The sequence below is a fragment of the Chelonia mydas genome, chromosome 10 (genome assembly GCF_015237465.2).
Source record: "Chelonia mydas isolate rCheMyd1 chromosome 10, rCheMyd1.pri.v2, whole genome shotgun sequence".
Lineage (NCBI taxonomy): Eukaryota > Metazoa > Chordata > Testudines > Cheloniidae > Chelonia > Chelonia mydas.
Window position 1 is genome coordinate 74,944,405 of NC_051250.2, and position 14,605 is coordinate 74,959,009.

At 42.0% G+C, this 14,605-nt stretch overlaps 1 protein-coding gene across 1 annotated transcript in view; it reads right to left on the reverse strand.

Annotated features, from left to right (window-relative positions):
* The window catches only part of IGF1R (insulin like growth factor 1 receptor), a 278,513-nt gene extending 267,026 nt beyond the window's left edge, over positions 1-11,487 (reverse strand). The window contains exon 1 of the mRNA XM_007053524.4: positions 10,031-11,487. Coding sequence (XP_007053586.2) covers positions 10,031-10,124 — 94 coding nt within the window. The 5' untranslated portion in view covers positions 10,125-11,487. The remainder of the gene's footprint in view (positions 1-10,030) is intronic.
* Positions 11,488-14,605: the final 3,118 nt, after the last annotated feature.

Genomic DNA, 14,605 nt, shown 5'->3' on the forward strand with positions numbered 1-14,605 from the left:
AGAAAGAAGAAAGTACACAAACACACTAACAGCAAATGACATCTGCCTCTGACACTGCTGGGAGGCCCCTTTCCTCAGTTTCTCCTGGGAGACTGGATATTGCAAGGAAGCAATTAAAAAAAAAAAAAAAGCAGCAATGTTCAGAAAAAAATTCTCAGCCACCAGAAACTGAGGGGGGGAAATTTAACTACAAACTAATACAGAACCACAGGCTGCTTCCACCTGCTAGAAACCGGAAACAACTGGAGAACAGCCAAAAATTCTCCTGGTCAAGAGGAGGGATATCATCAAAATTCTGGAAGACTCCCATCTGCTGGAAAGGAGAATGACACTGAGGTACCTGACTGGGTAGGAGTGCACTGAAGAATGTTCTGCTCCTAAACTGGGTTTCTGGTAGTAAAGTAGAATCTTCTGCTAAAATCTACAAATCAAAAAAGTCTCCCTCTGCATCCTCTTAACCAAAGTGGCATTTGGGGAATGGATCTAATCCCAATGGAAATTTAGGTACATTAGGCAATGATGTGTATTTAACTATGGGTCAACATTTGGGGGAAACAGTAGGGGGGAAATGCCACATCCAGTGATCAAGAGAGAAAACAGAGTAGTCCACTGATTTCAAACAAGGTATTTCCAAACCATCCCTCTTTCAACAGCATAATGGAGGTGACACTGTGATTCCTACCAGGCTCATGTCCCCAGACCCTGTTTGGGGATGCCAAGTTTCTTCCATGAGTCGGGATTCCTAACTGAAACCACACAACCCCAGCACCATGTCCTTCGGGCATCTAGAAGGCCCTCCCCATTTCCATAACATCTCCTGGCTATTTTGTGGTCAGGGGTTGCCACACCATTTCCATCTCTTCCTCCCTATAAATAGCTTTCCCAAAGTGAAACTGATTTGATTCTTGCCAGTTTCATCGCTGCTGGTTGGTTTCTGAATAGCTAAAATGAAACAGATTAGAACAGTGTTAATTTCAAAGTATCCCTAATAAAGAAATAATGAGGCGCCTGTCCCTACATGCCACAAAAACAGCACTGAATCAGATCATGTTTGGGAAAGTTGTTTTTGATACCACAAGTGCCAGAAACAAGCCCTCTGCCCTTTTTTAATCAGAAGTTTAAATTCCGTAGACACACCTATCACCTGTTCCTACTATCACTAATGAGGAGACTTAAGCCCTATATCAGGGTCCATCCAAGTTTCAGCAGGGTCTAGAACAGGGTGGGCAAACTTTTTGGCCTGAGGGCCACATCTGGGTATAGAAATTGTATGGCGGGCCATGAATATTCACAAAATTGGGGGGGGGGGCTCCAGCTGGGGGTGCAGGAGGGTGCTCTGGGCTGGGACCGAGGGCAGGAGGGGATCAGGGCTGGGGCAGGGAGGCAGGCTCCAGGCGGCGCTTACCTCAAGCAGCTCCCAGAACCAGCAGCATGTCCCCGCCTCTGGCTCCTATGCAGAGGCACAGCCAGGTAGTGCATGCTGCCCCGTCACTTGGGGTGGGGGTAGTGCGCGGCACCCCCTGGCTGCCCCTACGTGTAGGAGCCGGTGTTGGGACATGCCACTGCTTCCAGGAGTTGTATAGAGTGGGGCAAGCCCCCAACCCTGCTCCCCGGCAGGAGCTTGAGGGACGAATTAAAACATCTGGAGGGCCAGATGCAGCCGCTTGGCCGTAGTTTGCCCACTCCAGTCTAGAAGTTAACTAGATGTAATGGTCTACCATACATATGAGAAAACAGATGTTTTACCAACAAGATGATATCACAAAACACAGCAACACAAACTAACAAGGAACACACAGAATTAAGGTAACAAAGCTACCTCCACAATACCTTATCACAACACAGAGCTACTGAGATATCCTGCTGCTCCTGCACATTGTTCTATGTACAGCACCCCCATTCACACTTAATTAACGTTTTCCAATATGGTTTGTGTATGACTAATTTTAATCATGTGTTGAGCCTGAGCTCATTACCCTGTCTGATACTTTGCCCTTTACAAGTAAAGTGTCGAAATAGAACAAATCTTGAATATAACAATGAAAACATACTTCATACTCTCTGCTAATTCCAACTTGCATGCCCACCAGTTATACCTGGTATATTACAATAGCATCTGAAACAAACAATACTTAGAAAAATGCATCATCTTTGCTCTAATTTATGGATGCTCTCTCATTATAAAACCATTTGTTTTAAAACTGTCATATTTTTGTAATATAGTATCATGAAAAATTTAAAAAGTAATTTGTATAAACCTAGCTTATAAACTTAACAGCAGGTATAGTACATCCGATTCAAACAGACTGTGCTGATACAGTTTGAATTCCAAGGGACAAGGGGATACTTGGGACTATTTCAGATCATGCTCTGAACACTTCCAGCACCTGAACTTCAAAAACCCTCCCTTGTTTCTGAAAACATTGGAGTATTTGCTTAAGCATGAAAAGATCAGAAGTTACACAAACTTCCATTTAATAACTAAATTATTCAAATAATGGAAGGTGTGGTTGGAGAAAATCAGGCAAGTCAGCACAACACCAATTAAAGGAAAAACACAGTCACACATTTATCTCCAGAATTAGAAGAGCCCCTTATATGATCTATATGCTTCCACAGTTTGACACACACATTTTTTCCTTCTTTCCAAAATAAAGTAGTACAGTATCCCAAGAATTTTTTTAAAAAACCCTAAGAGAGAGTGCTCTGATCAGAGCGGATATTCACACTTCTAAGTAAACAGAGCTATCTTTATAGCATGTAATGGCACCAATAACAGCTTTGCAGATAACACACTCCCTGACCTGTCACAGAGCTATTTCAATAAAAAAATATTCATTTTGTCTGCATCATGTGGGAGATGAACTCATCCAAAAACAAGTTTTTTTTTTACAAAACTAAACTATTACCAGCATTAATTCCTGCAGTAACAAAAAAATAGATAAGACATAAAGACAATGTCTTTAGTAGTACTTATTTCATCTGCAGTTACAGCACAGAAATATAACAGCAGCTTATGTTAATTCTCTGATGGAAAAGAGCTTCGCCCTATTTTGTAGAAAGCATGCACCTTTATTCAAAGAAGTCTGAACAATACAGTGTCTATAAATGTGGTACTTAAAACACAAACTTGTCGGCAAAGAAAAATGTTAACCAGTTTATTCCTCTAATTAAAGAAATAAGTTATTTTAAAATGTGTAGTAAAATTATACCATGTTCCTGCAAGACAGTATTTTTGCAGCACTTTCAAAGCTTATTTATCCCTGCATTTCTGCTCAAGTATGATCATACTGCATCAATCAGGGGTAAGGGGCTTACTGGGTGGATGTGTGAAAAATTCATAGATATTAAACATGCTGGAAGTCTTCAACAAAACTAGCCTGAAAGTCACGGAGACACAATGATGCATACTGATGTACTTAATGTCAAGCCAAACAAGAAAGGCACTATCAGTTGTTAATAACAGGGTAGTTTGATCTTTTTAAAAAATCAAAACAGTTACTATTTAGATTAATATCAAGGCTTGAACATTAGGATTTCTTAACAGTTTTGCCAAAAGCAAACTGATATGTTCTCTTTTGTAAATATACCTATAAAATACAGATTATATATATATTTATGTCAATTTTTGCTTTCAGCATACTAACAAATTTTACATAGCCTTCTATTTGTACTCTAAAAGTTGCTTGCACCTTGTAGTTTAAGAAATTAATCACTGATTTAACTAAGATCTAGAGGGGTTGCTTAGATTTAGTATTTGTGAAGGTTAATTAAATCATCTGTAAAAGACTGAACAAAATCTAAACCACCACCACCAGCTTTTGGTAAGAGATTTATCTCCCTAATAAATCAATAAATTACCAAACTTTCCTTTTGAAAACCTTTACAAAAAATTACCCGCCCTGACTTGAACAACTTTTTAGTCTGTTTATGACTTTTGAGGAGTTGATAAATTTATAGTCCATTTGAAGAGAATACAAAATGTTCATTCATATTATACACCTATGTTGTTATTCATCTGCCTGTCTTCAAATTGTGCCCCAGACACTTTTCGATATACAGAATACATAGAACTATGAAATCTGTTCCGATCTTGAACTCAGATAGCACCTGCTGCAACTTGGCTAAGAAAACAGTATCAAAGCAAGTTAGCTAAAAACCACACATGTGCCTTCTTATGAACTATTGTTAGTTGATTTCTGCTTTTGTGCAATAAAAGGTTTTGGAAACTTCTTTTTTAAAAATGGTTCATAGTTCACAAAAAACAATCCAAGTAACCTACTACACACAAAGAAAGGCTGTCTACACACCTTAGAGTAATAAGAAAATTATTCATGTCAAACACAGCAAAACAGCAAAATCACTCCTTCCCTTCAAAATCATCATTGCATTCCAAGTGTTCTGTGAAACAGGAATTGTAACAGAAACTCTAAGGTTTCAGAGTAGCAGCCGTGTTAGTCTGTATTTGCAAAAAGAAAAGGAGTACTTGTGGCACCTTAGAGACTAACAAATTTATTTGAGCATAAGCTTTCGTAAGCTACAGCTCACTTCATCAGATGCAAGTGAGCTGTAGCTCATGAAAGCTTATGCTCAAATAAATTTGTTAGTCTCTAAGGTGCCACAAGTACTCCTTTTCTTTTTGAGAAACTAAGGTTTCACAGATAGTGATGAGACTAAGTCCAATCTTTGTTAGAAAGACCTGCAATAAACTGAAATCACGTACTTGCAAACAACTTTAACCATTGCTCAAAACACTTGAGATACAACTTACTACAATACAGCACAAGTCATTTTTTAAATTTAGGGATACAGAGTCATCACGTTTTTCAATACAAAATTGCACTTGCCACCGCTGAAATTTACAGTAAGCCAGCTGTTATTAGGTAAAACCATAAAGTGTTTCCAAATATGAGAGATGTATACTAAGATTAAAGTAAGATTATTTATTAAGGTTAATAAACCAACATTTAAGGGATGGTTTCAAAGGTCTGCACTGCTTCCTCAGTTTAGGTGACATCTTAATATTACAGGAAGAAGAGATAAAATTAATATCTCTAGCATCTTATTGATGAAATTCAACATTGTGTGACAAGGTACAGAGGAAATAGGTACAAACTAATTTCTATTTTTTGCTCAGTAAATTTATTACAGACTTTTTGGGGAATATTTTTTATTGCTTTAAATCATTTATTCAATTTAGTCTGTAAACTACCCTGATGCATACATCACACATGACCATCTAAACAGGTTAAAAGAAAGTTGTGTTTCATGAAAGACCATGCAGTGATCAAAAAGTGTAAAGAATAGTTTGTTTTCACACAGTATTTGTGCCTCCTAAAAAATGAAAGACCAGGAGGGGTCACTAGACAGTTTATACCATTTGTGAACAGGAAAAACTGCATACAATATAACTCATCATTTTAATCCATTAACTGTCTTCTCTCAACTCACCAAATGAAAACTTCCAATGACCACCAGTAAAATTGGAGTCTACTGAAGAAGCATAAAAAACAAAAGTTCTTAATTCATGCTAATATAGTTTTAAAATCACAATTACAACTTCAGTCCAATAATGTATATCCCTAAAAATACAGTATTGTATTTTAATCATTAAATCAAAGAGACAACCTTTTATTAAGCAGAAGAGTATATTCTTAAATGTAAATTTAGTAGAGCCAAAAAACAAACAAACAAAAAAACATTTGAAACCATTTAACTACACTGCAAGTAAAGCACATGGATCTAAACTAGCCATTTAACAGTGTAAAGGTTTCAGAGTAGCAGCCGTGTTAGTCTGTATCCGCAAAAAGAAAAGGAGTACTTGTGGCACCTTAGGGACTAACAAATTTATTTCGGCATAAGCTTTCGTGAAGTGAGCTGTAGCTCAACGAAAGCTTATGCTCAAATAAAGTTGCTAGTCTCTAAAGTGCCACAAGTACTCCTTTTCTTTTAAGAGTGTAAAGAAACTTAAAACTAGCAGGTTTTTCTTCTTGTGAAAACTTTAAACGTATAGGCTTTAAGGAAAGAAATCGAGTGTGCTGACAAAGGCAAAAACAAATTATTAGACTCACATTTCAGAGTCATTCTAACATTAGTTTTAACAAGGATTGAATGTTATTAGAATTGCATGTTCGACTTTCACTTGTTTATAGAATCCACACTATTCCTCCATTAACAAAAAACTAATTTCTTCTGTTTCACTCAAGCTAAAACCAGTTGATTTTATTCTTCACTTCAGCCTATTCTCCTCCTCCACTTCTAACAATATTTTTGTCATTCGTTATTTAGTCAAACTCTTTAGTTGGACTTCCTTTACTTTACAGGAAGAAAAAATTTTTCTCCCCCAAAATACTGGTTCTACAATTAAACCAGCTACTATGCATCCTCATTCCATAACAGTTCCCATCTTCTGTCCTTTTAACACATCCTGCTTCATATTAACACAACCACCACCATTTCCTAACCCTTTTAGCTAATGATTCATACACCCTTGTGTTCTGATTCTGGTATTAGAATGATTTAACATGTGCCTTTACACTTGTTGTTGGGGTTAGCATTGATTACCTCACTGTTTCTTCCGATGGACTCTAATCCTAATCATTTATTGATAACCTCTAAATATTCCCTCTCTCTCTTATTTCCAGTGTACCTGATTAACATTAATTCCTTTAAGACTGAAACATTTCATATTCAGTATCTAAATTGCCCAAAGAATTATGTAACTCACTCAACTATATACTCCTATCACCAAGCATATTAGGAGATACTGATGTTCATGCTACACACGTACACTGACTACATTCATAAGGATTTTTTTTACTATGCATCCTGAAATATGGATCTAAAGATACCAGCATGTACTATTGTTAATAAACATTTAAAACAAAGCGTAAGCTCTACATATGGGGTAATGCTCAAAGCCAAGATAAGCAGATTCATTGACATAGTCATGGGTCCAAAGTAGCATTACACCAGGTACCATACTAATGGTATTTTTATTCTGGGTGTCTAATATTTTAAGGCACCCCTTTCAGCTTTTTCCTTCCATTAATACCTCAGGTAAGGAAACAAAAGCCAAATTTCAATATGCTCAATACTGTGATCTTACACAGGAAAAAAAAAAAAAAAAAGGACATTCTGAGTTTAATGTGCATCTTAAACCTGCCTCAAGGTTTAAAGGGTCTCCCCCAACACCTGGCCATCTTACATACCACATGAGCTACCTCACCTGCATGCAAAGTTTCTCAGGAATGGATTTCTTTGCTCTTTTGACAAAACGTTGGTATACTGTGAACATCTTTTCCTTTTAAAGTACTTGCACTTTAAAGATTTTTTTTTTTTGGTCATTAAATCTCATCTCTTACTGATTTATTAAGTATTAAGAATTTTTTTTCTTCCTGTTGTAACTCCTGTGTACTCCTATTTAGGAATGCCTTGCTTGTTTGACCAGAAATGGAAGTGCCTTTTAGCTATGACATTATATATGAAAAACAAATAAAAATAAGATAAATTTTCCTTCCTCTACTGTGGGGAGAGGAAAGAATACAAAGTGATGCAAAACATCTGTCTGGGGGTCATTTTTTCCCCCAAATAGTAAAGTTCTTTCAGTAATAACTCATGAAAACAAAGGCTATTAAACTGCAAACTACAAAGTCAACGCAATTAGAGGCAGTATTCAGCTAAGACAAGCTTCTCCTCTTATTTTGTCATATTGAAATGCCTGGATCTTCCTCAAAATACAAGTATTTCATGTGAGATTTATTAACTGAGTCATTTTAGCTAGATGGTCCAAATACAAACATTTCAAAAGACTGAAAAATAAAATCCAATGTATTATTGTTGCCTCTGTTAAGAGAACGTTTCTCCTCTCAACCATTGCAGATGCTCTAGACTTGGTAAAAAATAATTTAAGAACATTGGTCCAATGTACTCTTAAACTGATGGAATAAAAGTTTAATTTTTTACACTTATTAATCATCTCTAAGGTGCCACAAGTACTCCTTTTCTTTTTGTGAATACAGACTAACAGGGCTGCTACTCTGAAACCTATTAATCATCGTTTACCTTGATTCTTCTAGCCACCAGCATACACCACCAACAACCAAAAATAGCAAGCTCTGGGGTTTTAGTTTTCAACCCTAAGGATTAATCTCCTCTCTGGAAAGCAATTCTAGCTAAAAGATTCGACTTATCCGAAAAAGAAAACTCTCCCAGCCCTTGCTGGCCCAAGCATTACAACATTAAAAGCCAAGTTGTGCCCTGACTTTTAAGGAGTTAATTGGCATTCACTGTCTAACGAAATACAATATTACTCAACATGCCTCACAGATTCCATCTACCCTAGCCTTGCCCGAAACATTTCTACAACTGGTTTAATTGCCGGTACATCCAAAGAACTTATTTTCCAACGTAAAACGACTACTTAGAGGTTTCCTTGTATGTGTTTCAGAGTAGCAGCCGTGTTAGTCTGTATCCGCAAAAAGAAAAGGAGTACTTGTGGCACCTTAAAGACTAACAAATTTATTTGAGCATAAGCTTTCGTGAGCTACAGCTCACTTCATCGGATGCATGTGTATGTGTTTGTTTCTTAAGTTTCAGGAATTCTTTCCTCATATTTTAATGGATGAAATGCACTCTCTTCTCTGCACACCTTTTCAAAAGTAAAAACTGGTTACATTCATCAATGGTTAGAGCGTTTTAAAAAGTTAAACCATTCAGCTAGTAGGAACGGATCTAGCATTAAGGAAACCTCCTGTCTACACAAACACAAAGACAAACAGAGGGAGATGGAGCACAATGTTAAAATGGTTGAAACAAAAAGGCCCATTTAACAACACCCCCAATCTTTTCTCCCCCCGCCAAAATGGGGGCAAAGTAACCCATAATTTTAGGGGCCAGCAATCCAAACTAACAAAACAGAAGAAAACTGATTATCTGCACCGATTAATATGCTGATCATTGCTATCTAGTCAATTTCAGCTCCCACCATCCCCACTCCCCTTCTATTTTCCCCTGCAACCAAAGGGGGCGGGCAGAGAATATAATCACAGGTTTGAAATGTACAAAAACAAAAGTCGGGGATTTTGCAACTCCCAAACAACACGGACAGACACTGCGATTCCGAAAAGATAAACAGCAGCAAGAATCCACACCAGACATCTTTATGCACTGGAGACTTAACCATTTGCAGAGCGTGCACACACACACACACACACACAGAACCACGTTATTCAACAAGGCAGAATTTAAACACACACAGAGAAGAAAACAACTCGTGCTCTTTTAAAAGAATCAACCGCAGAACTTCAGTTCTAGGTATAAAAACAGCTTCTAATTTGATTTCTTCATCTTTAAGTTTCTAATCCTTCCAATCATCAATACATTTGTGTTTCCCCACACATACACACACAAGTTGTACAGATCTATATAAAATATATATTAGATCGGTGATCTTTGTATGCTGACATATAGTCCTTTTACATCTGTGCATCCCAAGAAGAGGCTCCCACACTTTGCAAAACAAAAACAAAAAACACAACCTGCTTATCTACAGAAATCCTTCAATTAGAAGGTATTAAAACTGGATTTTAAAAAAAAGGCATCCAGTGATTAAAGTCAATGTTCCCTTCTAAACACTGGAAGCAAGTATTCCTGGGCCTTTCGATGTTTAATTGGCACTTTACAGTCTTGGGAGTTTAACATCGGCATACTGGGGGGAAATCTGGAGAGGCTTTAAGGAATGAACACAGTAGGTGAAAAGATTAGGGGGTTGGGGAGAAGCAATTGGAACTATTATCCTCAGACACGGGAAAGTGTCTAAACCCTGGTTACATTAAGGAATATCAAAGCCATCCACTCCAAGTGAGGAGAGAGAAAAAAGCAGCCTGAACTCAGGGTATTAAATGTGCTTAAAGAGCAGATTCAACCAGGGGAAAACACAAGCAGCCCCTGAAACTCAAAAGTCACCGCAGTGCAAAACAAGCGCCCCCCTCCCCCCGCCCCCATGTTAAACGAGACGCAAAATACTCACTTTCTCCATTTGTTGGCCACAGACAAAGTGTGGCAAAGAAGAGCAGAAACCCCCAGAATAAGGTCAGGGACCCTCCTCCAGCGCCAGACTTCATTCCTTTTTTTTTTAATTATGGACAAAATCCCCCTTTCCCAAAAAAAAAAAAAAAAGAAAAAGAAAAAAGTCCAAACCTCTCCCCCTCCACTCACACACAAGAACTATAAATTGGGAGGGTGGGGGGAGACCGAGGGAAGGAGGGGGAAATAACCTCCTCCTCCTCCCACACAAAAAACCACCCCTCTGGGTTTGAAAATTGGAAGGGGTTTTTTTTTTATTATTAATTATTATTATTATTTCCCTAGCTGCTGTTCTTCCGGAGGAAGCCACCCACGGCCAACAATGGAAACGCTGGGCTGGTGCTCCCCCAGAAAGGGCGAAGCAACGCTCCCCCCTCAGAGCTGCCTGCAGGGATACAATGTGCACAGAAGTAGCACGCACGAAGCACATTGGGGCTGGCGGTCTGTATCTTCAGCCTCCATTTTCAAACACCACACAGGCGCAGCAAACACACGCGCAAAAAAAAAAAAAAAAACAACCTGGATGGGAAAGAAGGGGGGGGGGGGGAATCCAAAGCAATCTTAGGAGGGAGGAGGAAATACAGCTTCCCGAGCCGGGAGATTATTCCCCTAAGCGCAGGCTGCTGCAAAGGGATGCCCCCCCTTGCAAGCTCCCCCCGACCCCAGGCAAAAACCAGTAAGTCCAGGGGGCTGAAGACCCTACAAATAATAATAAAAAAAAATGAATGAAAAGGCTTCCCCCTCTTCCTCCTCTCAGCGCGGCTGCCACCGGCTCCTTTCCCCCCGCCCCAAAAAAACAAAACAAAACAAAAAAATCCGGGACACACGCAAGGCGGCAGCGGGGAGAGCGGAGGAGCTCAGCACGCCTCCTCCTCTTGCGGCAGCGGCGGCTGCTCTCCGGCTCGCATCCCTGCTGGCTGCCGCTTCCCCATGGCACGAAAACCCAAACACAACTGAAGCCTGTGCGTGCGCGCTGCAAACCTGCCCCGCGCCTCGTCCAGCCCAACCCGCGGGGGAGGAGGAGGAGGAAGGGGGGGGCGGGTTGCTCGTAGCGGGGGAAAAGGGGGGGGGGATCCGGTTTGCTGAAGGTCAAAGCCCAGCAGCGTGTTTGCAGAGGGTCCGCAATTCCTCCCAGGGGGTGGGGAGGGGGGCGCCGGGTGGAAGGGGAGGCCCCGCCGCCCTGTATTGAAGTCGCTGGCCGCTCTTTGCAGGAGGGCTTGCACCGCGCGGCGGCTCGCTCTGCCCCTCTCGCCGCTGCTCCTCGCTCGCACGGTGCCGCGCTAATGCTGGTAAACAAGAGGCGGCCGATGCCGCTGCCGCACGGGCTCTGGGGGCGGGCGTGAGGGGGGGGGGGTCTCGCGCGCACGCACGCGCTCCCGGGCTCCTCGCGCTCAGCGGCGGCGGGGGCCCCGGAGCGGGCGCGCGGCAAAAAGAGGAGCGCGGGATCGCCGGCGCCGTCCGGAGCGGAGCCCAGGCGGCAGAGCCGCGGCGCGCGCCCCCCCCCCGCTGCAGCCCGTGGCCGTCCGCGCGCGCGCGCTGCTGCAGCCTTGCCCCAGTGCCCGGGTCTGCCGCGCCGGCCCCTCGAGGTCCGCCCCGTGCAAAATGCGAGTCGGGCGGCAGCTGCCCGCGCCCGGGTCTCCTGCGTCCAAATGCCGTGCGAGGAGGAACAGCACCGGGCCTGACTGGCACTGAGCTCCCTGGGCTGGTGGTTTTGTTTTTCAGAGGCTGCGAGCTTGTGCGTTGGAATCTGATTTTCTCGGGGGGGGCGGAGGCGAGGTTGGAGGGAAGTCCTCAGGGTCGCAAAGGAAACCTTCAAAACGGGAACAGAGTGTCAGCCCGAGGCATGGATGTCTTTGGGTCTGCCAGGCCGTCCAGCAGCCCTGCAGGCTCCCTCCTGCGTCCCAAAGCAATACCTGGCCCTCGCCCACGCCACATGCGTACGTACAAGATTGTCCCCTGAGATCAGTTCGAATGAGGGAGATTTGTAAAAGTACGTGAAAATGAAATGTCAAATGTCTCCCTGAAGCAAGTGGATTGCAAAAAAAAACCAAACAAATCTTTCAGCAATAGAAGGAAAATGCTTAAAAACTAGTCCTAAATTAAGGCATCCATGCCCCATTCAAGACAACCCTGTGGATTCTTACTCCCCTGCTTTGCTTTGCTCTCCTGCCATACCACCTACTTGCCTCTTACTGACACACAAAATGCCGGTAAAATTGAAAATAATCCCATTGTAAATGCAAAGACGATCCCCAGTTTCAGGACAGATCTCTCAAAAAGCTCCTTTTCTTTTTCTTGCAGCTGTTGCAAAAAAATTTGCATGCAGAAAAGACTTTTCTTTTAAGCTGCTAAAAAGTCAACATAAAAGCAGAAGGAGCTACGTCCTGCATAGGTTTGAGTCTTACATGCTTTATTTAATTTATTTATTTATTACATGTATACACTATTAAATGATTTCCACAGTGTTTGTGCATTCAAGAGGGTAGCTACCAAGCAGAGCTTGAAGTTCCTGGCTTGTGGGGGGTAGATGAGAAGACAAGAAAAGGGTTGGGGAAGCAACTGTTAAAATTGCTGGGCTCCCCTGAAACAAGAAACCAAGGAAGAATTTAGCCCCAAAGTAATACAGCACATTCATACACTGACAATTTCAATACAATTAATTAAAATACTGTAATGAATTGACTAGTCCATGTATAGGTTTATATCACTGCTCACTATTAGACAGAATGAGAACTAAATTGTATGCCATTGGCTGTACATTGATAAGAGTTAATGGATAGTCTCCTTTAAAATACTCCTGCGGGAATTCTGTGCCACTGTGCGTATGCAGAATTCATGTCCCCCGCAGATTTCTTTGCTTCCCTGCAGAAAAATGTCTTTCTGACAGGGAAGCAAAGGGAAGCTGCAAGAGCAGTCACGCACCACTCCCTAGCAGTGCAGGCACATCCTTTCAGGCACCTGGAGCAGCCAGCAGAGGTAAATCACCTCGGGGCTGGGGACACCCCAGCCACGGGCTCCTACTCTGAGCCAGAATCAGCTGGTAGTCCTGGCTGGGCTGGAGGCAGAAGAGGACGAGACGTCCTCTTCTCCTGCAAGGAGTGGCTGGGTCTGTATCAGACCCACCCCCAGAAATCTCCCCCAGATGCAGGAAGCTCAGCATCCTCTCCTGCTTTCTACCCCCATCACTCCTCAGCTGTGGGGGAGGGATCAATGTATGGGGAGCTGCTCCCCCATCCGCCCAACCCTATGCATCCAGATCTCCCATAGCCAGACACCCCTGCCAAGCCTAACCCCGTACATCTAGAATCCCTCTAGCCCTCCATACCTGAACCCCACCCCACTGAACCTCAACCCCTGCATCTGGAGACCCCCTGCAATCAGACCCCCTGCACCCAGACCACCCCCCACTGAGTTCCCTGCATTGAAATTACTGTATTGAAATTACACATAGATATAAAAGGTCGGTTATGTATCCAACATTCATTATTATTGTTTATTGTATTACCATAATGCCTAGTAGCCCTAGTCCTGGACCAGGACCCCATTGTGCTAGGTGATGTACAAACACAGAACAAAAAAGACAGCCCCTGCTCCGAACAGTTTACAATCTCAGTAATGTTAACTCTGTCATGTCCTGGTTCTTGAGGCTCTCTTAACATAGCTTTTTATGGAATTTCCAATAATCTTATAAAAGAAAAAAGACAAAAAGAAGCAGCTCTCCACTCTTCGAGACTTCACACCTCTGCTCACTTGCAACAAAGTGTATGCAGTGCTGTTGTAGCCATGTTGGTCCCAGGATATTAGAGAGACAAGATGGGTGAGGTAATACTTTTTATTGGACCCACTTCTGTTGGTGAGAGAGACAAAGACCTGAAGAAGAGCTCTGTGTGGCTTGAAAGCTTATCTCACACCAACAGAAGTGGGTCCAATAAAAGATATTACCTCATCCACCTTGCTTCTTTGCAATACATTGGCAATAATGCATGTAAGTTCCATAATTTGGAATGATTTGTCTAGATACCACCAGAACATCCTTGTCTTGTGAATTTGCTGCGGTTCACAGGAGGAAGCCCAAAACTCCAAAGAACCTTTCCCATGTTCTGTCCAGCTCCTAAGCTGTAGCAGGGAAGGGCTCCCTCCTGAAAGCTTTGCAAAATGTTCAACAGCCCTCATTACTCCTTCACACCTTGAATTATGCCTCACTCTGACAGTAGTCCCGTTTGTTACAATGGGAGGACTTGCAAAATAAAGTCACCCCCTCCCCGTGTTTACAATGAGCTTTATGCCTTCCCTCTTTCCACCTCTGGTTTATCGTCCCTGAGATGGACTGACCAATAGAAAGATACACCTAAACACACACACAAAAGCAGATTTAATCCTCTACAGTGTGCTGCAAAATACCATCACCCTATTTGCATCCTTACTAAAATGCCACTCAGGTGGAAAAATCAAGGGACTGTGGAGGTAGGGATGAAACAAGACAGTCAAAACACTCACAGACCCTGGTCTCTCACCCACA